Source organism: Galleria mellonella, unplaced genomic scaffold (genome assembly GCF_026898425.1).
Source record: "Galleria mellonella isolate WM207_F2 unplaced genomic scaffold, CSIRO_AGI_GalMel_v1 utg54, whole genome shotgun sequence".
Lineage (NCBI taxonomy): Eukaryota > Metazoa > Arthropoda > Insecta > Lepidoptera > Pyralidae > Galleria > Galleria mellonella.
This window is the reverse complement of record NW_026442114.1, coordinates 319,422-344,944: the sequence shown is the minus strand read 5'-3', so window position 1 is coordinate 344,944 and position 25,523 is coordinate 319,422. Positions and strand designations below refer to the sequence as shown.

Genomic DNA, 25,523 nt, shown 5'->3' with positions numbered 1-25,523 from the left:
TGTAATTTTGTTGGTATCTTTTTTTATGCAAATTAGAATGGCAAATAAGTAGCAGTCCTATTTTAAACACATAATCGGGACTTGACACAATGAAAAAACTTTTACAGGTGAATAATAAATGCAATAATAAATAACAATGCGAAAGTTTAAAATTAACTAAGTAGCAGTCCACCTGATTGAAAAGAATAACAGAACCGTTTCACAGAATCACACTGTGACGTCAATGAGTGGTGCCCTTTATGTGTTGCTTTTTAAAATTGAGTAGTGTAAATGTGTGTGTGTTAAATTTGATGATGGCATTGTACGTCAAATATATTTTTGTGTCAATGCTCTCATAGAGCCAAGAATAGTAAATATATATTCTGATAGTCATTTATTATCTTATAAAAATAGCTTGGCCACCCACTTTGGTTCTTATCAAAATAAATTACACTAGCTGCGCACACGATGTCGTTTGTGCAACAAATTTTTATATTTTGTATGAATCCTACAAATTTTAGTGCTGTTACAGGTATAGATTGTCAACATTAACAAGGCACGCCCCACCAATTTTTTACTTCAATATGCGTAATCATATACAGATGTGTTGTTCTGTTCGTGTTTATGAGGAAACGTTTTTAGTCGCAGTTTGGTTAAAGAAGTATGTATTTACCGTAGACAATCTATATCTATATTATGCTATGTAAAAAAGCAACTTCAATCATAAACAAACAAACACGCACACACACACACACGCACACACACGCACGCATGCACGCACGCACGCACGCACGTACGCACGCACGCACGTACGCACGCACGCTCGTACGCACGCACGCACGCACGCACGATCGCACGCACGCACGCACGCACGCACGCACGATCGCACGCACGCACGCACGCACGCACGCACGTTCTCACGCACGCACTCACGTACGCTCGCACGCACGCACGCACGCACTCATACACGCACGCACGCATGCACACGTACACACTGAAAAATGTCGCGATGTTTCATACATACATTTGCAATAATTTAGAAAGTGGATTACGGGAGTAAACCCTATCAATTACGAAAAGAATTGTGGAAATCGGTCCAGCAACTGTAACGCAACCGTGTTCTATAGCCGCAATAAAAAATTTAGACGATTTGAGAACCTGCTTCTTTTGAAAGTCGTTTAAAATGTATCTAATATGCTGAACCAGATATCAGCACACCAAAGATTAAAATCTATCCAGTAGTTTTTGCACGCACAGACACACTGCCATTACGGTTTTATTGTATGTGTAGGTTTTTTTAATGGATCGTAATTAAATGATATATAATTTGCCTTCGCAATTGGTTTACGCTGGCACTTGTCAGATATACAATTGTTTACCGTCAAGTCTTTCAATCGCCAACTACATCAGGACTCAATGATATAGCACTAAGGAGGGATAATAGATGACGAAGCAAGCTTATCAGACCATCGGATAAATTCATTAAGAATTAACCATAGTTTCTATAGAAGAGCCCGTGGATGTAGGATATATAAGGTGGATTATTAGCAATAAGTTAACCACATTACTAACAAGCCCTTCAGCACTATAACCTACAATAATACAGCCTCCTTAATTATTATTTTTTGTATTTAACAATAAAATGCATTGTTAACCTTAGTGTGTACAAGTTAAAGTTAATCTTCGGCGTCCTTCCCTTGTCAAGGTGTCGTTTACAGCATTGACTGTTTTTTTTTTATGTTTTTTTCCAATGACATTATAAGGTGACAGTAAAAGAACTGACCTATAATAATCTGTGTTATACCCGCTTAGTGAAGAATATTAAAATGTCAACTACATATTATTAAGTCGTAATCGTCTCTTTAGAGGAGGTAATTGAGTTGTTATTCATAATGGTATGTAAACAATCATTAGTAATGCTGTAAATATAATAAATGCGAAAGTTTGTGAACGATGAATGAACGAATGTTTTTATACTTTCACGTAAAAACTATTGAAAGAATTTGAATGAAATTTGACATGAACTTAACGCATAAAAAAATTTATGTACTGATTTACGCAGGAAAAGCCACGGGATACAGCGTTTCTTTTTAAGAGACTTTGAAAAGAAGATTCTGAATTCGTCTATGCTTTTTTTTCTTTTTTATTTATTTAAGGCAGCGCATATACCTTATATGACTAACATTAATATCTTTTTTAATATAAAAAAATCATGTACAGTCTGACCATTTTTACCCTTATTCATAAAACGTCAAACCTCTATAAACTTATTTTAGCTATTGAAGTGTTTTTTCTTTTTCTTTTGCACAAATTCCTAATTTGACAAATAAGAACAAAACATTATAATAGTTAAAATAGGTTTATGGGACGTTGTAGTTTTTAGAAATAAGAGGTTTTAGTATAAAAAAACTCTTTATACGATTGAAATGATATTTTCAAAATTTTTTGAATGTATTGTTAGCTCCAATTTGACAGGTGGAATAGTTTTCATCGCAATAAGTCGCGCTATTGTCGAAATGTTGCAACCGTACGAAGCCGGGCGGGTTTCTAATTAAATAATAAATGCTATTATATATATATAAACTGCTTTAATATTATTGAGTATAATATTAAAGATTTTAACACAAAAATTTGTAGAAAAGAAATATTTGGTATTTGTTACTTTTAAACTTTTACGTTGTTTATACATAATATTAAATTTACGATCGGAACTTAACGTGACGTAATAATAAAATTGTATTCCACAATAAATCTAATTGCAATTGTGACAAAACCAGTTACTGTGATTTAAGAACTAAACAACTGAACCGATTTTAATATGGTAAAATTTATATGGAACCAATCTGTAATGCAACTTTTCAGACAAAAAAAATTCCCAAATCAATTTAAATTAAAAAAAAACAATCGAATTGAAAACCGCTTTTTTTAAGTCGGTTGATAATAAACAAACGTCAGAAATAAAAATCAGGTATGTAGGATATAGGTACTACCTTGTTCTTAAAGGTACTATTTACCTATAATCACATTACTTTAAATCCCAATCGTGAATTTAAAACATTTGACATTTGCCTAGATAGAGACAGAAGTATCATCTTCATAAATATTTCGGGTCATTGACCGTCCTTAATTATGTACATAACGGAATTAATATGCATATATTTGCACAAAATACCACACATCCGTAATACAATAACCAAAACTACATCCAGTCTAGAAAGAACGAGTTGTATCTAAAAAAAAAAAAACAGCTGCAAGTGATACAAACGAAATGCAAAACATCTATAAATGCATGTTGTTTATAGTGTTATCCGAAGTGGGACATACGATCTCACGAACCTGTCGGCACACTTCCCCCACTAATACTTAACATTATACGGCCAGTATAATATATTGTGTTTCATATGTAAGACGGAATTAATAGCTTTCGTATTTCTGTTCTTAATCTATTGATCCATTGGATATATAATGAAACCGGTCAAGTGTGAGTTGGACTCTCTCACCGAGGGCTCCGTACGTATAATAATCTGTGAATTAGTTTCTACTTAGTTCATTAGAAAAAAAATTATTTGATGATATTATTATTTGATTATGTAGATAATTTGTGAGGTAAAATTAATTTATTGTATATTTTATATCCAATAGATACCTAATATTTATTATATATTAATAATTAATTAACATTTTATTATTAGGTATTTATAGCTAATTTTTACATTCGAATACCTTTATTAAAACCTTTACCCACTAGCAAATAAAATAAAAATGTTGTTTCAATTATTTATGAAATAAAAAAAAATGTGTTAGAAGAGTTTTCCCATACCACATTTTTTTTAAAGAAAAAGTATCTGTCGATAACATCTTATATATAAAATTCTCGTGTCACGGTGTTTGTTACCAAACTCCTCCGAAACGGCTTTACCGATTTTCATGAAATTTTGTGTGCATATTCGGTAGGTCTGAGAATCGGCCAACATCTATTTTTTATACCCCTTAATGATAAAGGTGACCCACCCCTAAAATTTTATTTTTTTATTTTTTTGACAAATTTTTTTATTTTTATTTAAATATGATTTATAATTGAAAAATACATACAACTTTAAATTTTCACCCTTTTACGATCAACCCCTGTTTTTTAAGCGCGATTTGTATATTCCGCAATAGGGTTTCAAGATGGCAATCGAATATAATGTTCATGTATAGTTTATAATTACAATTTGATTTAATTATATCTTTTTTCTTAATTTAATCAACCCTCACCGGTCGGTAATTAATCAACTACCAATCGATCAGTTACATTACGGAGTAGGGATGTAGGGATGAGGACGAAGCCGGCCTCCTTTCCTATTTTCTAGAAATAATGTATTTGGCAAAACAACATTTGCGGGATCAGCTAGTAAACTTATAAAATATACAAACTCACAATTTGTAATACTTACTAGATGGCGTTATAAGATGATAATAACAAGTAGTATTAAGATCTTGTACTGCTTAAAAAAAATACTTTGTTTTTATGCACCTTAGAATGGCAAAGAAGCTGACGGCCCACCTGATGGAAAATAGTAACCGTTGCCTATAGACATGAGTAATACGATGGACATAACAGAGTTTACTGTTTCATCCATGATACCCCCATACCTTGCCATTCCTGAGGACTCAGGTGTTGTTTCTCTGTACCCTATAAATTCACTGTCATATACCACCTTTCAAACCGAAACACAGCTATGCAAACACAACCGTTTTACGGTAGAAACACGAATGAAACAGATGTGTTCAAGCAAACGACTTTTGTACAAAATCTCTCTCTGGTAAAACAATAAAATTTATCAATAAATATAATTTGTAGTCCAATTGTTGTTGTTGCCCATTAGAATATTAATGTACCTATATTCCATTATATATCTGCTTAATATCTTATTCTTGCTTTTGTAATATATAAGAATGCGATACAAGAAATGAAAGTTCAAATTGATTGGACCTACATTTAGGTGCATTAGAAACGGCACGCACCATATTTAACCTTTAGCCGTTCGTCTCAGATGTCATAGTAACGACTGAAGTACAAGTGAAATTAGAATTGTCCGAACAAGGTCCCATTGTGTGAGTTACGTAAACTATAACTGTACCGTAGCGATGTTCTCGACCACAAATTGTGTAACAAATCATAAATCTCAATTGAATACCGCAGCAACAAGAAAAATTGCCCTCGGTAACATTTCAGGCTTGGCTCAAAAGCTTCGTTATGCGTAACAAATAACAATACTTTCGCTTTTGTGCCTTGAAAAATGTTCGGTAACAGATATTGCTTTATTATGGACCTTATGTCCGCAGTGGTGGTCAAAGTTTTGAATATGTATCTTCAGATGTGGCCATCAATTGGCTGTCAGTGAAAGCGGTGAATTACAAAAAAGAGCAACCTTGAGTCCACGCCCATTGTGGCCAGATGAAAGTGCTCGCTACCAGTGTACAAGTGATTCTTACATGTTTTACATGATTGATAGTTCTTATCTGAAATGATCTGAACGCGAAATAATGCCCGAGAAAGTGATGCTGTACGCTGTTTTGCAGAGACGTTACAATCTGTAAAGTATCTTTATGGGCGTACACACGTCTCTCTCTTCTATTGATTGGTATAGGTAGGAACAACATGATACACGATGGTTCGAAAAGAAACAGGTGAATGTATTAGTGAAAAATATACGAAAATAATATTAATAAAATTAAGGATGTTTTTTTGGAAAAAAAAACAGGCACTTCAACTGTGATAAAATTAATAAATAACAAATATGAAGAACTAAACTATATCTATTGAGAAAAAATACAAAAATTGATTCAGAATTAGCAAAGATATCAGATAAATATATGTCTATATAAAAGAAATAAACGAAATAAGAATTTTCTAATCTTTTAAATCGTTTAAAAAGTGCTTAGTACAGTTAGTATTGTATGATGAAGTAAAACAGAAATTGTATTGGTATTTTTAACCTTAAGTACGATAAAGTAGAAGTTATTAAAATATTCCACAAAAAAATCGACTTTAATTATAGCAAAACTACTTATTTTTATTTAAAAAATTATTATAACTCCAATATTGAACATAGAATGTGTATGAAAAAAGCGAAGAATCATGCACCAATTATTTTATATAATTTGGAAACAATGAACTAGGTTATTTAAACATTTCGACTAATGTAAGCAAATTTCTAAACAATTGTTAAATAACATTTTTTGTAAGAAATGTACACATTTGCATTAAGAGGAAGTAAAAAAGAGAAAATTGTTTCAAAGTATTAAAAGTTAAAATGTAGTTACTACCTACAAGCTTCATTCTTTTGCTACTACTACTCCTTATGCGAGAATATTGTCCTTCCATATTAAGAGTATCTAGCCCTTCTTCATTCTATACGAAGGCCTTCAGAGGCTTATTGAACGGTTTTATGTTCTCTTCGAAGCACGTAGCAATTAACAATTATTTTTAAATGTTCTAAATATAAATTTCTATAGTTCATAGGTTTGAATAAAAATTACACAATCATATATGAACCAAATGGTCTTTAGCTCAACGTAAGGTCGTATTGAGGCTATCAGTCGACATTCCACTCTCGATTACCCTTCGAAGACAATAACAAGGGAGCACGCCAGCAATGTGGATAAGAGTACCATCGCAGGGCGATTGCGTCGCCCGTGAAAGCCGGCCGGGGCACTGTGGCCGGGGGCTGTAGCTCAGGCGGCCGGAGCGACCATCCGATGAAGGTCAGACATACCACGTTACAGCGAAAGTTTATAGCAGCGGTTCCCAAACTTAATTATCCACAATACTTGTATTGAAACGACGGATGAACATAGGGTGTTACAGCTGTATCTTTTTCTCGTATTTGTAATCGAATCATAGTAATAATAATAATATAGCCTTTATTCAGATCAACTTAGTACATTAAAAACAAACATAAAATTTAAAAAACTTAAAATAACTTATTCTAATAATTGTTTTTTGCTTATTTTTTGAAGATCCGTTTGCCATTTAGCAAAGGCCTCCTCCAACCGTTTCCACTCTCGCCTATCCTGAGCCACTCTGTCCCACATTTTTCCAGCCACTTCCCTGATGTCATCAGGGAATCGAATCATAGTAAAGACACATAAAAAGTCATGACTTTCAAGACTACATATTTAGAGTTACTATGTAACATTAAAAAAAAATCTTGTAACGAAAATGTTGTGCAATCTATTGGCAGTAATGTTATTTGTTATTCGTTTAATATACACTGGTGTTTTTAAAAAATATCAATCTGATGAATTATAAAGGTAAATTTGTTTGCTTCATAAACTGTTTTATTTTGGATATAACTGATTTAACAATAAAACAACCAGTTACGGCTATTTTAACTTCTCTAGTTTTACTTATAATAAAATTACATAGGACTAACGTTATCCTTTGTATATATATTTATACTGCCTCTGACTCTATTTTAAAATCGAATTGGGGGTCGTATTCATATAAATATAGGGGTCAATTTGGGAATCACTGGTTTATAGTATAATTGTTCGATGGAATGGGCGGTCAAGTGCAAGGAAAGTGTGTGAGGTGCGAGATGTCGAACGTTGTTTTATTAAAGCTCTTACGACTTTTATTGTCTGTCGATACCAATCGAATGTTGTTCTGTTTTTTTTTATTATTTTTATTTTTAAAACTTTGACCTGTAGGTTTATACACCTGGAAATGAATAATATGGTAATTAGTAACTGATTATACAGAGAGAAATCGATATTTTTGGTATCATTTTAAGAACAAATGACATAAAATTTTTAACCTCTGATACTATATAGTTTTTTTTTTCTTTATACAACTGAGAACGGCAAACAAGCTGACGGCCCACCTGATGGAAAGTGGTAACCGTCGCCTATAAACATGAGTAGTACTATGGACATAACTACGTATACTGTTTCGCCCATGATACCCCCCACGCGTTGCCATTCCCGATGACTCAGGTGTTATTCCTCTGTTGCCTGTAAATTCACGCCAGATCCCACCCTTCAAACTGAAACACAGCCATGCAAACATAACTGCTTCACGGTAGAAACACGAATGGGACAGAGGTACCCAAGCAATCGACTTTTGTACAAAGTCTCCCTCTGGTATGATAAGTACTACAGATATAACAGAATGCATCGTAATGTCATCATATACTCACTTAAATACTATTACTCTATTACGTTCTTCGATACTTTTTTGTTATATGATTTCTTTTTTGTTTAAGAAAGTCCTTATGAAACCGAAGCGTGACTACATAAACTGCAAACTGCTGTATCAAAAATGTAAAAACATAAAACTTAATAAGCAAACTGATAGGACTCATTCACTCCGTACTGTACATATAATTGTAGGTACATTTATATCCATAGGCTATTGAAAATCTAATTTTCTATAGTTGGCGTCATTGCAACTAGGAAGTAACGTGGCAGACGTGTTTATGAATGAAGCAAAACAAAGTAAACGTATGCTCTCACGACCTCTAACGGGCCGGCGCTGATAATAATTACGTCAGTATTTAACGTAACGTAAAGTGCAATGGCTGTAGGTATAGTGCAATCGTATGCAATTGGTAAGCATAATGTTTAAAATATGGATTTTCCGTATTCCGCTTTTTATATCTGGGCGCATGCCCTAAAAAACAGATTGCCAAGAAAATTTTAAAAAGATTTATTTAACCCATCTATATCATTATTAAAAATTAGTCTTTACGGCTTATCAAACAATTGTTTAAAGTGCATGACTTTAATAAAATAAAATTGCTTACTTGTACTACAGATTTAAATAAATATCTAATTAGGTAGTTACATGTTACATTTATCATAATTATAATATTTACTACATTGTGATTTGGAAATAAAATTAAAATTATATTGTCTATGTAATAAACTAGGAAATTATAGTCACGGTCAAAGATGAACCAGTATTAACTTTAATAACTCTATAATTTTGAGTTTCACTTAAATTATTACAAAATTGTTTGTCTTAAATTGTTATTAATAAATATATCCTACCTAGCTATTTATTCTTTAATTTATTTTACCCAAAGTTTATCTGGAAGACATTGCTTAGCAATAAAACCGCCTTTTGTACTATACTAATTGAAAATTATTCAACAAGTCCTGGAATATTGGTGCAATAAAGTGTTAATTAAATAAGTATATCTCGGTAATATCTTATTGTAGGGTAGTCCACAAATCTTCATGAAAAATAAATTACTGTCTTTTTCCTGCATACTATTTCTCTATATGCATTCAGATATCTAGTGCAGAGCTATTACAGGGGCTGGAATACTCTATCGTTGTTACTAATTTAATAGTTCACCTACTGATAATGCTTTCTATTTTGCGATTTACACTCCATACAACAATAATGTATGATTATTGTCATTATACAAACGTATCGTACGGAATGGGGCGTCGCCGCATCGAGAGAAAACCGAAGACAATAGAATATAAAAAAAAATGGTGAGCCATTTTTTCACCTTAACTTATAGTGTTTCTTGCTACACAATTTATGATGCTATCTAGGAAGTTCCCATGATTTCTTTGTTACAATGCGAATTCCAATTTTTTTCAATCAACTGTATAAGCTTTTAGAGATCTGCAAAATGATACTCGAAAAAAAAATTAAAAAAATTCTGCCTTCAATCATAACAATTGTATGAGACCAATATGGAAGTAAACTATTTTCGATTAAGAAAACATAAATTTTAATTTCAAATTGAAGAAAAATCTCCTAACGTACATAAACAGTTGAAGTTCTCCTTTTGAAGTCCCTTAAAATCTGCTGTAAAAGAACGATCGTTACTTTAATCGATATTTATTTGATGAGTAAAACTGTGTACACACACACACACACACACACACACACACACACACACACACACACACGCACGTATCCACACACGCACAGACACACATACACATACATACATACACATATATATTTATATAATGTACAGAACACAAATCATAATTGTTTTTCATACTTATTGAATTTTTGTATTCAAGTTCGTAAGTAACAGTTTCGAAGATATTTATTTGATATGCTGATTTCCTGTTGCGGTTTTTATAATAAAAAATCACGTCAAATAAATCTTCTGTCAGTATTTTGGTTGTAAATATGGATTGCCTAGGATTTTTTATTTCAGTGTGTTGATAAAATATTGCAAATATTAAAAAATGATTGCAATCACTTTGTACTAATTTCTTTAGATTAAAAAGTCTTGCCAAAAGTTGCCACGCTTGGTAGGCGGGTTGGCAATCGCAGTTAGGCTTTAGAGATGTTTTAAAAGAGACGCTGCTGCCCATCCCTTGCACTCTCTTAGTCGATTCTTACGACACTCCCGAAAAAGGTACGGGTGGCCTCTTCTATGCCGGGTCCACACAGCAACAAGTAACAAGTATAGATGCTTAGTTATTTTTTTTATTCTATCTCACTATTCTATGTTAAGTCAGTGTTGAACTTTAATTGTCGACAAATTCCGTAACGTCTACCATCTACCATCTGTCCGTATGTTTCTCACATCTATTGTTTCCGACGAGAGTCAATACATGAATCACCGTTAAATTAATACACCTACAGTACAAAAGCTTTGTTGCAACATCTACGTTCAATACAACACCAATAAATGTTTAATATTGGAGGTATAAATCGTTAATTAATCATTGTTAATTGGACAAGTTGTAAAAATCTAACTGTATCAATTAATTCTTATGACTGTGATGACATAGACATTACATTATTGTAAATTATTAATTATTCCAACTGATCTAATTGTAATGTAATTGGGGGGAAGGGTTTGTTTGTAATAAAAATAAAAAATCTAGTGTCCGATATATCGTATTTTTAAATATTTCAGAAAGCGAAAGTTCCCAATTCGACTATTTTTTTGTACGTTACTCAATAGTAATACCAATTTTGAGTCTACTTTGATAATACAATAAATAGCTACTTGTTTTGGTGTACTTCTTGGACTACCATTTTATGCTTAATAAAACTTCTGTAACACCAGTAATATATTTTTTTTCCTTGTGTACAACTCGAGACTCTTTCCTCTAGCATCTTTTGACAATCATCGACAAGACTCTTACCATAGATAATACAACATTCATAAACACATAACATTTTCTTGACATATTTGACATTATTTTACCATATATCCATAAACACTACTATAGGAACTACCTATTATATTTTACTTAGAACACTGGAAAAGAATGTAGTTAGAAACAACAATATGTGATGATACAGGTATTTGTCAAACAATCAAAATACGAGGTGTAGCGGTAATTATATTTAACCTTAGAATGTAAACAGTTTAGCATATTTCACAAAACGTAAAATGTGATCAAAATAACGCGTGAAATTGCCATAAAGGTCTTCGATACGTGATTATGCGCGCACGTCGTAAACGCCGTTACATTTGAGATACGGCCCGACTGACGACCTGTGAATTGTTTTGTAGTTACAGACTAGAAAATATTCTCACGACAATGTCATCGATATAATTCTGAACAAATCTTTAGAATTTTTTAAATAGTCTAAACTAATAAGTATTTTTTAATGGGTTAAAAATGGCATCAGAGAATGGTAAAACATTCATCGTTCATAGAGTTGCTAAGGCGCCAAAAGATCATAAACAATCTTTTAAAAGTTCATTTTCTTCAAAAAGGTTCAAGCCCCTGTTTGCGCAATCCATAAATGATTTTAAGATATCTGTAACAGGTTTGAGTGTACTCTGACTGCTCTTAAAGATCGATTACGTTATCTTATGTAATCTGGTAGTCCATCCATTGTTTTGATGCTCCGTTGCTTTTAAATTTGCATTGTTATACTCTATGCATATTAAAAAGCGATTTTAACACTGTGTCTATAAATCAAGATAAATTTGACATACCAATATACATATAAATGCGTGCTTATGTAATACTTATCTCATTGTTACAGTATTTGATTTAAATATCTATAAATAAAATGAAAAAAAAAAATATGAAAGTTGTCTGTTGGACAATCAGCTTAAATTCTATGATTTTTTTAATGCAACTTATAATGGCAAACTAGCTGACGGCCCACCTGATGGAGAGTGGTAACCGTCGCCTAGACATGAGCAGTACCATAGACATAACAGAGTATACTGTTTCGCTCATGATACCCCCCCATGCGTTGCCATTCCTGAGGACTCAGGTGTTATTCCTCTGTACCCTGTAAATTCACGCCATATCCCATCCTTCAAACCGAAACACAGTCATGCAAACACAACTGCTTCACGGTTGAAACACGAATGGAACAGAGGTACCCAAGCAATCGACTTTTGTACAAAGTCTCCCTCTGGTAATATTGTATATACTGTGTGTACTTCTATAAGTTTAATATATATTTATCTTTGTATTATTCTTTAAGTGATGCAATAAAGAGTAAATAAGTAAATATGTAACATTTCTTTGATTTTTGATTATAGAAATGTAATTATTAAGTAACTCCGAAGAGTCAACATTAGATTCCGAGCAGCGATCTATTGATAGACACATTTATATATTGTATATTTGAAATGAAAATAAAATCGGGACGTGGCATACCGTGCTACATAAGCCGGCGCTGTAAATCATACAAACACTTATTAGGAAGTGTCAAATATCAAAATTTATTTTGTAGCATTATTGTACTGCTCTTTTATAATTCTGTTTTACAGCATTGATGGATGATGTCTATTAGCACTCTTGTAAGTTTATCTTTAGTTTATTTTTCTATCTTTTTTTTTTTATTTGTGTCAATTTTAAATCTCTATAGTAAATGACTTCTTGCATAGCTATAATTTCATATCTGTCTAGCACCTACTATATTTTTTTTTCTTTATCCATTTAGGACAATGGTTTGGTTTTTCCCGCGGTGATCTACGTTTAGTGATTAGTCGCCCACTATTCCGGATGCATATTTTTTTAGTATTTATCTCTTAAATGTGTATTATCTTTTTACGACTGGGTATATAAATATACGGGAAAATATAACTGGTAATAGTTATTAATTATTTTACTCGTGTAAATTTAGAGAATCCAATAATTTGAATATTAGTTTGTAAGGAACTTTAAAAAAAAAGACACTATTATCTATATCTATATCATAAAGAATAATTTATTAAGATTTATATTTTTTTTTTAATATTAGTATGTATATATATATATTAATATCACAAAAAAGGAAAGATTTGATTGTTAAATTAAATTAAAGAACTACTCAAATAATTTTAAAAATTATTCCCCCTTTAGAAAATTACATTGTCGACGAATAACATAAGTTATATATATTCGAAAATTATATTTATCTGTATGAAGCCAGGTCGGATCGCTTGTCTTTCATAAAAGAAATCAAAAATTACCGCAAACAAGTCGAATTTAGCCTCCTCCTTTTGCTTAAAAACTGATTACGATAAGTTTAAAATCAGCAATTACTTTGTAGTAGTTTCCAAGTAAAATACCATTATTTCATTCGGTAGCGATAACATTAATTAATGGTTCCATACAACTGCAATTTGTTCATAGATTTCATCTTAAAGTAAGGCATCCAACTTTTTTGGATTTGTAGGACAATCTCATTATATCTGCTCCCCTAGACAAACAAATCTATTGATAAAATCGTTTCGCTAACGCATGAGAAAGTACAAGACATCGGACGTCGCTATCTCACGGACTCGCTAGCAATGACAATTCTATAAGTAGATTCTCGTAGAGAACACCATCCAGTGTTGAGTCCACCATATGTACATAATATCACTGTGCATTAAAATTTAAATAAATTAATAAATTCGTTTACCAATTGTCTAGTGGAGCTGATTTAGTTATTATTAGAAAAAATCGCATAAAAAGCTACTTGAACTTGTAAAATAAAAGTAAATCTTTTCAAAAAAAAAATACGTAATCTTTTTTGTGTAAACTTTTTTTTATTAAATTAAACACTACGACAATACGTTATTTGTATGATTTCGGACAAATAAGCGAGATTTGCTCTGTCGTAACGACGTGACGCACACAAATCTTTTATGAACCGTCAAATGTCCTGCGTCGATTGCAAAAAGTTAGACACATTATTTTTAAATGGAGTAAATTCACAGGTAACTTTGCTCATTGCAGGAATTACTTTATCGCATAACCATTTATTTATGAGGCATTATCTAAGAATATAAATGATCTTCATGGTATGTATCTAGACACGTTTACTGTTGATGTATTACAATACAACACAACGTGATAATGTAACTAACCACTATTGCATTATATTTATGTCTATATTATGAGAATGGAAATTAATAGAATCCTTTTAAAGAACTATTATATCAATGAGAGTAAACATTTCTCTTTCTCATTTAGTCTTTAGTCCAAAAATTCCAAAAAAATTCAAAACCTTTCTTGATTTTTTTTTCTTTTAAATTGTTTTTCCATCTTGACATTAAGATGTCCAGCACTTAAGTAAATATGAGAGGCTTACATTTTTTTTGTTCTTTTTTGCCAATATTTCTTTGAAAGAAATATTTAATTTCACTATAAAGTAGGACGTTTCCTTATAAGAAGATGAGGAAGAAGTATTTCAACTAGTATATGAATAAATTAAAGATCATATACTCGTACATATTTAAATATCAGGTATATACTAATTTACAAGCTACTGTGGTGAAATAATAAGCATACGTCTCATCTAATGGTAAGCGGTAAGCAGCTTGTAAGCAGTAATCGTAGACTATTAGTTTTTTTTTTAATGTAAAATTGATCTTTTCCCAGCATTTAGATATTAGATTCCTTTCTTTTTTTTAATAACTTTTTACTATTCCTTTTTTAAATACTTCTTACTTAAGAAATTATAATATGATATTTTTTTTTTATAACATTAGTAGAGCGACTATTTTCTCTGTCTACTCTAAACTATTCTAGCTATGTGGTACCTGCATAGAAGAGTCACTCATTCTTTTTTTCAAAAGTAACGTAAGAGGCGATTAAGAGAACATAATTGTCGAGGGATGGGTAGCAGTAATCCTATTAATACCTCACCAAAACCTAATTGCAATTACTAACTCGCCTGCGAAGTCTGGCAACTATTGACAAAACCCTTCAAGAGGGAGACCTACATTCAGTAGTGGAGAGTTAGCTGCTATGATGATGTTAATGATAATGATGACTCTGTACTGCCTTCGAATATATGTGTATAAGTCTTATTTTAAAACCGTCGTTTCAAATAAGTATTCTTTATTGGCAATACAGAGTTAACAGCCGCAAACTCATTCGAAACATTATTTTGTAAAGACAGTTGTACTGCACAGTTCGCCGTATATTTCGTGTTTAGCTATTAATCTGTTTATTGACGTATTATTCATAAAGCTTTGATTGTAAGGCGAAGGGTGCACGACTGTCACTGACAAGTCTGGGAGTCAATCGTGACCGCACGTCACGATTTTTTAATGTTTCAACAACGAACGCGTGCCGAATGCATCTGTTTTAAGCGATTTCATGAAGGTGAGGGCTCTTAATTCGCTCGTACTTTTATTTGTTTGTTACACGTTAACTTTGTCAATTCTTAGTCACTTCAAATCAATGGGTACTCAGCTGTATGCCGTTGATGCGTATAAGCTGCTTTTCTTATTACTTGCAACACAATTGTGACCATTCGATACAAACCCGTATATAGTTTCAAGAAAAAAAAAAAGAATTTACTCCACAAAAAGCAGTGTCAATCATGACGAATTTATTATTATTAAAGGACACAAGACAAATGTAACTCTTAATTGAAGAAATATTTAACTATCAAAATATGTGTAATACTGGTGAAACCTTAGTAGATGTATATCTCGTAATAATAAACCCTTTAACGCAGGAAAATACAATTTAAAAGAACCTGTGCATGTAAATCCTTGACATTACTGTGCATTCTCCTTTTCAACCAACTTCAAGCAGATGGAGGTCCTCAATTCGTTTTTTTATATTTGTTACCTCATAACTCCGTCAGTTGTAAACCAATTTGGAAAATTCTTTTTTTTATCTGAAAGAATATACTAAATTGGTCTTATAGAAATTTTATCAAAATCAATTTAGTAGTTTAATTTATATATTAAAATAACTGGTTTTTGCGACAATTGAAGTAGTTTTTTGTGGAACATAATTTGATTATTTTCGGTTTTTTTTTCTATACAAAAGGATGAAAAAAAATCGTAAAAATAAAAAACGCACAGAAGCTTTGGAGAGAGTTCTTTAAACTGCAATATTACTCGTATGCTATTCTTATACATTTTATTGAATTAAATTTATCTAATAGGTAATGTATATATTCTATGTAGGTACTACGTTCACTTGCACGTAACTTCTATTAAACTCTATTGATTTCCAATGTTAAATTGATTCCTGTCACAACTAATTGAAATCTTTGATTGATTAATTGATGATAGAAACTTTATATGGGATATCCAACACTGCACGTCTGTAGCCGAAGACACTATCGGAGCCGTTTGGTTATTATCCAAGTCAATGTCGGACCAACCGAATTGATTATGAGAAATCCAAAGACAGAGAATAGGCACTATTCATAAGAATGTGATTATTCATAATGAAGTCGTCGTAATTATTGTCAAAAACAGTTGAAGAATTATCAATGTTTCTGATTGTTTATTTAAATTGTGCTCTGTCTATGAACAAGAACATTAATCATGGAATACGTTGCATATAAATCTGTCTTTTAAAACTTTACATCTACTTCATATTTTGCTTTATAATTTTTCAAATACTTTTTTAACATCAATATCCAAATTTTCAGTAACATCTTAATATGTATTTTATTGCATAAACATTTTAGCTCGTAGGCAGAATATTTTTAAATAGTCTTCTAATAAACTCTTCGATTGTTTTTGAAAATTGTTAAATAATCACTGGTACCACATTTGGACAAGCTAAAATTATGAACACTATTAAGAGCGTTATAGCACAAACAGCTGATGTGAATGTGATTTTTTTTTTTGTGTAGAAAGAGAAAGGACCATAAACGTTATCCTTAGTCTGTATTTGTGTCCTTATTTGCATAGACAGAGAACGACATTGATAATAAATTCTTTATCTATAATTATCTGATTTGTGTGACATAGATTTAGCATTTTTACTAAATGGAATGTATTTTTTCTGAATGTTAAGCCTACATTTTTCTATTTTAATTAATTTATTGTTTTTATATATTAGAAATGTAAATGTTCTTCCTTTATTTCTGTAACAAACTGCGCGGAGTTTTCGCATTCGTTTCTAGCGCTTATATTTTATGTTAATCGTTAACTCACTAACATTTTAATCCAAACTTAGCAGAACATAGTTTAAAAAAGAAAATATTAAAAGCAATAAATTTTTTTTGGAATAACTAAGTACCTATATTATATTTCTATTTCCATAATAGTATCGAGGTCGTGATAGAAATGACCAATAAATAAATTAAGTTCTTATAAATTGGTAATATTATTCTAGTCAATCGACGGCCAATAAAATACATTAGCACTTCTAAGGGTACGTGAATTCTGTGGGAATCAGTAGAAAGTTGCCACAAAAACCGGATTAAAAATGAGTGGAATTTGCGAGAAACCTTTGCAGTTACGAGCACGTGTACTTACTCGAACATGTGTACTTATTATAAATCCAATTAATAACACATTAATAACTTTCAAATTTCAACTAAAACTCATCGGTATTTCATTTTGATTAATTAATCTAATACCAATTAATCCAATAATTATCACTTTACACACTCTTACTTTTTTTCAGTAATTAAGAATGATGAAAAATAAATTTTAATACCTATAATTTTTTACCAATATTGTTAATAAAATTATTTACTAACTTTTATTGGTTTACAATAATTTTATTGACGAATAAATAAATCAAAAGTACTTAATTTTTTTAATTTACTAAAAACTTTATAGATTTTATTTTATACCTAATAACTGCTGCTGTATTTATAATATTTTTATCCTATTAGTTAATCTAGATTATAAGTAATATGTCTGTATAATAAATTCCAATCAAATTCAAGAAGCCATTTAATTTTTTTTTTCAGTTGCAAATGTGAATAAGTAGGTAAGAACAATTATTTGCTTTATTAATATTTTCTTTTATACACTTTATAATACAATTTAGTCATAATATTATTCTCCGAATATTGTTCACATATTTATTGGACATCAAGTATCAGCCATATAACAATATAACACAATAAAGCCATTTTATTTTAAGAGCCCCTCTACGTCATCCATGCAGCTATAAAATTTTAGGGTGCATTCATGCATTCATACATAAATTATTATATTAAAGAAATTATTTCGTTCAATCTTATCAATCTCTCTATAAAACTTGGATATTATGTACTGTGTATATATAATATGTTTAGATTTTATAGCTTTGTTTCGAAGTGTCAACGGATTTCCGTTTTTATTGTGAAGATAGGCATTTATTCATGCTCATACGTATGGGTTAACATAATTACTAATTTATTATAGACGATTGTTAAAATTGTGGTCTAAAGACCTCCGTGGTTTTAGTAGCATATTATGGGGCATCTAGCGCTGCTCAATTTGTACTAACTAGTTTATAAAGAAAATTAAAATAGTTCTTAGGTTAAAGGTCTTTTTTTTATTTGTAAATTCTACTGGTTCTGTAATAAGTTTGATAAAATATAAAAAAGTCTTAAAAACTAAAAATAAGAATTTTCATTACGGATACTGAATCACCTTATTCACACTTTTATAATGTTATATTAGTTATTATAAATGTGATAGTTTGTTTGTTTGGTTGTTACCTTATAACGCCCTGACGGCTTAACCAATCGCAATGACATTTGATATATACTCGTACTATATGAACTTGGAGAGAGATATAGGCTACTTTTTATCCTGGTTAGTGAATCACCAGAGGGGGACTTTGTACAAAAGTCGATTGCTTAGGTACCTTTGTCCCATTCGTGTTTCTACTGTGAAGCAGTTGTGTTTGCATGGCTGTGTTTCGGTATAAAAGATGGGATATGGCGTGAATTTACAGGGAACAGAGGAATAACACTTGAGTCCTCAAGAATGGCAACGCATGGGGGGTATCATGGGCGGTACAGTATACAGTGTTATGTCCATGGTACTGCTCATGTCTATAGGCGACAGTTACCACTTTCCAGTAAGAAATAAATGTTTTGGTTTAACTGAATATAGGTTTGCGTCTTCTTTTAATTATTCTTATTATTACTGATACATATCATAATAATAATATATATATATATATATATATATATATATATATGAATATATAATATTTGGAAACAATTCTCACTGTGCCATTATTTAACACCGTTTATTATATCTATTATCTCCATAGCGTTTATATTGCAAATCCTTCAAAATTAATCAAGGAAGAGATCAAACTACAATCGATATCATATAGTGTTCCCACAACAATCGACTTTTCATATCGTTATCAAACGTGGGAACAAAGCACAAAGGCGGGCCGCTGTTTTATGGCCAATGTCGTCGAATAACCATATAAATTGTAAAGGAAAACGCAGTGCCCATCGAATTTGAGATAGTCATCTTGATGTATAGATTATAATGGCGCCGTATAGTTAGTGCTGTGCTTTTATCGATTTTTTTTGATGGGTGAAAATGGTATGGTAACCCCGCCCGCGCTAACGAGATACGCTGGCGGAGCACCAGTGAAGGGTGATAGATGAGAATGAAAACAGGCCAGTTAGCCCATCATGATGAATTCATCAGGAATTAACCATGATAGTTTCGAGGGGAAACCACGAGGATCGACGTGGTTGGGTATATTGCTAGCAATGGGATTCTCAGTCTCCATTACTAACAATCCCTTTCCAGCCCCCTGCTTTTATCGATTAGAAACACATTTCACTGACATATTGCAAATTGGCCTAATTTTTTGGCACTGGTTTATTTTTTTTTTATACCACTGAAGTGGCAAATAAGTATACGGCCCACCTGATGGTAAGAGGTTACAGTAGTCTATAAATGCATGCAATGCCACGGGAATTAAGCGTGCGTATGCAGACCCTGAAGTTTTTTGAAGAACCCCATGCTGTAGTCTTTTGGAAAAATCTCGACAAGGAGCTCATTGCATAACTTGAGCGTTCGTGGTAAGAAACATCTCTGAAACTAGGTTCTAAGCGATGGCGAGCTGTATAATGGTAGGAGGTTATTAGAGGAAGATGAAATGAGAAGGCATTTGTACAATGAGTCTTTTAAAATTAACGAGATATTTTATCAAAATCGGTTCAGTATTTTAGTTGTTAAATCAAAATAACTGGTATTGCCACAATTGAAGTCGGTTTCTACGGAACACAATTTATTTATATAAGTATAGATTATAATAAAACCAATTTATCGACAAGCACTACAAAACTTTCATTCCCAAGAAAGGAAGAATCCACCAAAGGAAGACTGCGCGTGCGCTTTTTATCTGTAGATCTCGGAGCGCAATATGGCGCCACGGCGAGGTTTCTAAATCACATCAGAAACATAGAAAAACTGTTTATTTATTCATTTACGGTGTTCGATGGTAAAATAATAAAATTTGTCAATTATAATGAGACATTTTAGTATCAGATCGTGTTTTACGATATGGATAGTGTAACATCGAACGTCTTTATTAGTATTTTAGATTCTTAGATCGAAGTGATATGGATTTTTATTAAACAACTTTATAAATCTAATTAAGTATCCACATCACAAAGATGTTTATCTATTCGAGAATTAGCCTTAATATTTTTGACACTAAGTGAGTTGCTTCACTTTAACGCTAACGTATTCACCTTACCATAAAAAAGTTAAACTTGCGATAGACAGGTGTTCAATACATGTTTAGACATCTTACTACAAAAGTGTGTCTAATATGTGTTTTTATCTAAATATAAAATGGTCTTAACAAATATAAAAGTTATTTGAAGTAATACATTTTATTACAATAACATTATGAATTAATTCTATTATATGATATAAAATTACAAACAATTTTATACAACTTAAACAATTTTTATTAAAAAAAACTAAAATCTCGTTTTGTCACTTTCTTTCAAATTGGGAATTTAACTCAAAAGATGGAAACACAACAGTTCAATAGTTAAAATGGGTTTATGAGAATTTTGACGTTTTTATGAATAAGATAGGATTAGTTTTATTAAACACTGGTTTGATAAGCCGTGGTTTTTTTTTTCTAGTAAAACTGTATGTGTCTATAAATAAAAAATACTCGTTAAATCTAAGCACTAGAGCGGCCTATGTTCTTCCTTTTCATTTTCTCAATTCTTTATGCAATCAAGAAGATTTCCTCTCATTTTAGGCCCATATTGATTGAAGGTACTGTTTATCTTTGCCTAAAACAAAACTAACAAAATTTAAGAATTTAATTTTGATTTACATTCGATACCTAGTTCTGTTACATCTTCAATTTTACATCGTAATGAGATGTTTTAAATTTTTTCTTAATCGTATTAAGCACGTCATCACTTTTTTTACACCAAAGACTTAGAACTTTCTTTGTGTTACAAAGTAAAACATTACGCACAGAACATAAAAGCTTACTAAGTATGAACCTCGAAGCATTTCAATGGCCAACGGGCGTCCATAATGGAAATATAAAATGTTTGTAATACGTTTGATAAGTGAAGTTCACCTTGGTATCGAGCAAAAACTCGCTCCATTTCGCTCACGGCTAAACGTCATGGAACAATAGTATGGGTAATCAACGCGTAACATGGTGTTACATTTATGCTATCGTAATAGCTTCTGTTATATAAAAATGTATAAACTTATTGTGTATTGTTAATGTTTAGGCATTAGACTATAGAAATGTTTAAGATTTAGGCTTTGTTTTTTTTTTGTCTCATGTATTTGAGTACCATATATTCAGGGTACAGAGGAATAACACCGGAGTCCTCAGGAATGGCAACGCATGGGAGATATCATGGGAGAAACAGTATACTCAGTTATGTCCATGGTACTACTCATGTCTATAGGCGACGGTTACTACTTTCCATCAGGTGGGCCAACAGCTTGTTTGCCATTCTAAGTTGCATAAAAAAAATCTCTTCACATCCTTAAGATTGACTGATAGTCAATAAATAGCATTAAGTTCGCCTTTTGTACCACATTTTATAAATAATTAAATAAATAATTAAATATTTAACATAGTCTAAAAATGTTATAAGTAAGTTAATAAGGAATAAACTTAGCTTCAAAAAGAGGATATTATAAATTTTTATGTATTTACGAGCATGTTTACCAATTTCGATCCGATTTGAATATTTTTTTAAATATTTAAGTTAGTTTCAGATTAGTTCTATCTAAGGATGTAGTTTCCTTATACAATACATAAACAAGCAAATATACATAAACAATTTCTACACTAATGTGTATTTTATTTCATTAATTGATTTTTTTATATTTAGGTATATCAATAATATTTCAAAAATATCAGATTAAATCAAACATAGGTAAGCATATTTTTTCTTTATCGTATTTCAGATAAGCGCACACCTACATTTTTACTGATACTGGTATTAAAAATTTATATAATATATTGGGACTTTACTCTGACTAACTGAGAAAGAACTATGTACTACTTGCCAAAAGGAGTTCATCATATCCCATATTATCATTGCCATCACCTACACCGTTAATCATCACAGTATTCACTTTTTTTTAACCATATCATCTTTCACACTGTCTATTCTTTGGTTTCTGCCTAAATTTATGATCATCCATATTCATAAGTACTTGATCGTTCTCTTCACCATTCTCTGCATCTCTGCGTGTTATAATACCTATATTAAAACAAACGATTATTTCTCTATTACTGATGCTATTTTCAAATTGCCATAATTATTACATTTGTAATGATTATGTGTTTACAATGCAAATTTTGGGAACTTGCATCCATGTACACTCAGCTTATAGACCTGTCTGCTAAAGTTTTAAAATGTGCTCCATACATGAATAATTACAAGGAATTTTACCAATAGGCATACACGGACCCGATTGAGTCTACTTCTTTTTTATGATGTACTGATAAATAGTTATCGGCAGTAACCTAGCCTACATGAACTCTAATTCAGAATGCCATTTGTTAAATTGTATCCGGGCGAAATCATTTTGATCCCACAAAAAAGAAGCGTCAAAGCCAATCATCTCTGCCAAGCCTAAAATACCGGTTTTATGACAAACAAACTGAATGATCACTGTCGACGAACTTGGACGAGACGTCTGCTATTCATCAATAAAAACAATCCACTCGTGATCCCATTACTTCTGATTAATCGATGGTATACTTTTTTATTTAAATTTAAGTATTTCTGCAACATTCAATAAATCAAATATAAACAAAATTATGTATATTAACTTGTCTAGTTATGAATACAGTAACATAGATGTTTATTGCCCACATATTCAAGTCTTCTAGGTTTATAGGGTAATGGAGAAACTTTGGAGCAAAATTGACGGGGCTAAGATGATCGCTGACCTCTGAACTCGAATGCTTCATTGAGCATAGCAGCTGAGCGCAATCGCCTTCCATTCAGCGTTTTGTGCCGTGTCGTGTCGTCGCTCTTCGCTCATCGCTCAGTGCCGATACTAAACGCGGAACGCGATACACGTGCCTTAGTTGGCTTTGCGTAACGTATACCTTGGCCTTTTATATTTTTTTCACGCGTAAAGGCGGGAAAATTGATAGTTCATTTTTTTTATGAATTCGAACGATACTAACGTATTTAGATGAACAACTGCTGCGTATGTTGCACTAATCAAATCTAGAACAAGTGAAATGTGTGCTTAGATTGTGATCGCTCCGTTTTGCAAAACAAAACATTGCAAACTCCCGAGATGACGTCTGTTTACCATGAGGTGAGTGCACGACATTATCTACTGGCATTTATGTTTTTGTGAAGTAATTTAGTTGGTATGCTGCACCGCAGTTATTAGCCTTTTTATAAGTGCTAACATTAAAATAAACTATGCCCAAATTACTAAATTAGGTAATTTAGCCGGTACTAGGTACGCGTGTACATTAATTTCTGTATAGTTTTATAAATTGTAAGCACAATTATATTTCTGCATTAACTAGTATAATTAGGTATATCAAATAATTAACACTAGTTGCATATTAATTATATAGTCTATCATCAGTTGGGTCTAAGATATCGCATCTTTCGTACTACTTTCGATCACTTCACCCACTTCTCAATCCATAATGGCATTGAAAAGGTTACAAATGGGTAGTAAAGTTAGATATGTGCAATGAAATAGTAGAGTTTATTAGAATGTTGAATACAACCTATAAACCTACTTACAGTCAAGTCTCTGATAAGCATTTTTATCTAATTCATTGTAGTACTTATATCCATTGCTTCCATTTGTGGGTAGATAATATTATAGATGTAACCACAAAATGTTGTTTGGCTGTATAGGAGTGCGTTCCGGTGCTTCTTTGTCAATGGATGATTGTAAATATTTGAGGACGACTAGAGTAAGTGTAAGTACATAAGCTCAAGTCAGCGACGAAAGGAGACAAATTCAAAGCTAAAACTTGGTCCATTTGCGACGTTGTTTAATTATAATTATTCATATAGTAGGTATACATTACATAATTCAAAATGAATATTGTTATGATTACCAAATATGTATTACATATGATACTATGTAAATGTTAGATTATATTTCCGTCATATCAAATCATATTTATTGTAATGATATAATAATTTTTATATCAAGAATTTCTTCTATTTAAGTTCTTTTAAAATATATATAAAAATCATATACAAACCCTATAGATACTTTCTCCTTTCTGGTTGTCAAGGTTGAGTGGAAGAAATAATTTTTAGGGATAAGTCCACTTGTGTACATTTTCGTTATTATCTAATATTTATATTTAAAATAAATATATAAAAGCTATATGCTTAATAATAAATAAAATTCATTGTTCGTGTTGTTCTTGGTTGAACTTCATTATTACGATCATTTAATATCATTTGTACTTTTACTTTGTTTTATTACATTTTTAATAAAATGTTTTTATTATTTTAAAATCATAAGATAAAGATAGAATAAAGAAAAGATAGAATAAAATTCTTTATTCAAACCCAATTTGAGAAATAAAGCAGTAGCCTAAGCAGTAAATTTTAGGCATAGTTTATAAGAGACAAGAATTAACATGATTATATATATATATATATATATATATATATATATATATATATATATATATATATATATATATATATATATATATATCACTATACGGGTATATTTATAACATATCAGTTTTCGATGTTTTTCTAATTCATTCAAATATCCCTAACAGGAAATCCAGTGAATAAAAATAAATCTAAACATGATCCCGGACTGTGTATTTCAATACCATCTATGCCCATCCCGTATTTTAACACATCCACGTGTTATTTCGGTTGTTTGCTTCATTCGTTAACGGGTACGATTATTTAACTAACGAAAGGTAAG

At 31.4% G+C, this 25,523-nt stretch overlaps 1 protein-coding gene across 2 annotated transcripts in view; it reads left to right on the top strand.

Annotated features, from left to right (window-relative positions):
• The window catches only part of LOC113509602 (leucine zipper putative tumor suppressor 2 homolog), a 106,485-nt gene that overhangs the window by 31,533 nt on the left and 49,429 nt on the right, over nt 1-25,523 (top strand). Inside the window, exon 1 of one of the 2 annotated variants that reach the window (XM_026892960.3) lies at nt 23,614-23,912. The exons of the other annotated variant lie outside the window; for it this stretch is intronic. Within the exon in view, the coding sequence (XP_026748761.1) occupies nt 23,892-23,912 (21 nt within the window). The 5' untranslated portion in view covers nt 23,614-23,891. Of the gene's footprint in view, nt 1-23,613; nt 23,913-25,523 lie in introns of those variants that run through there. 2 annotated transcript variants of the gene reach the window in all.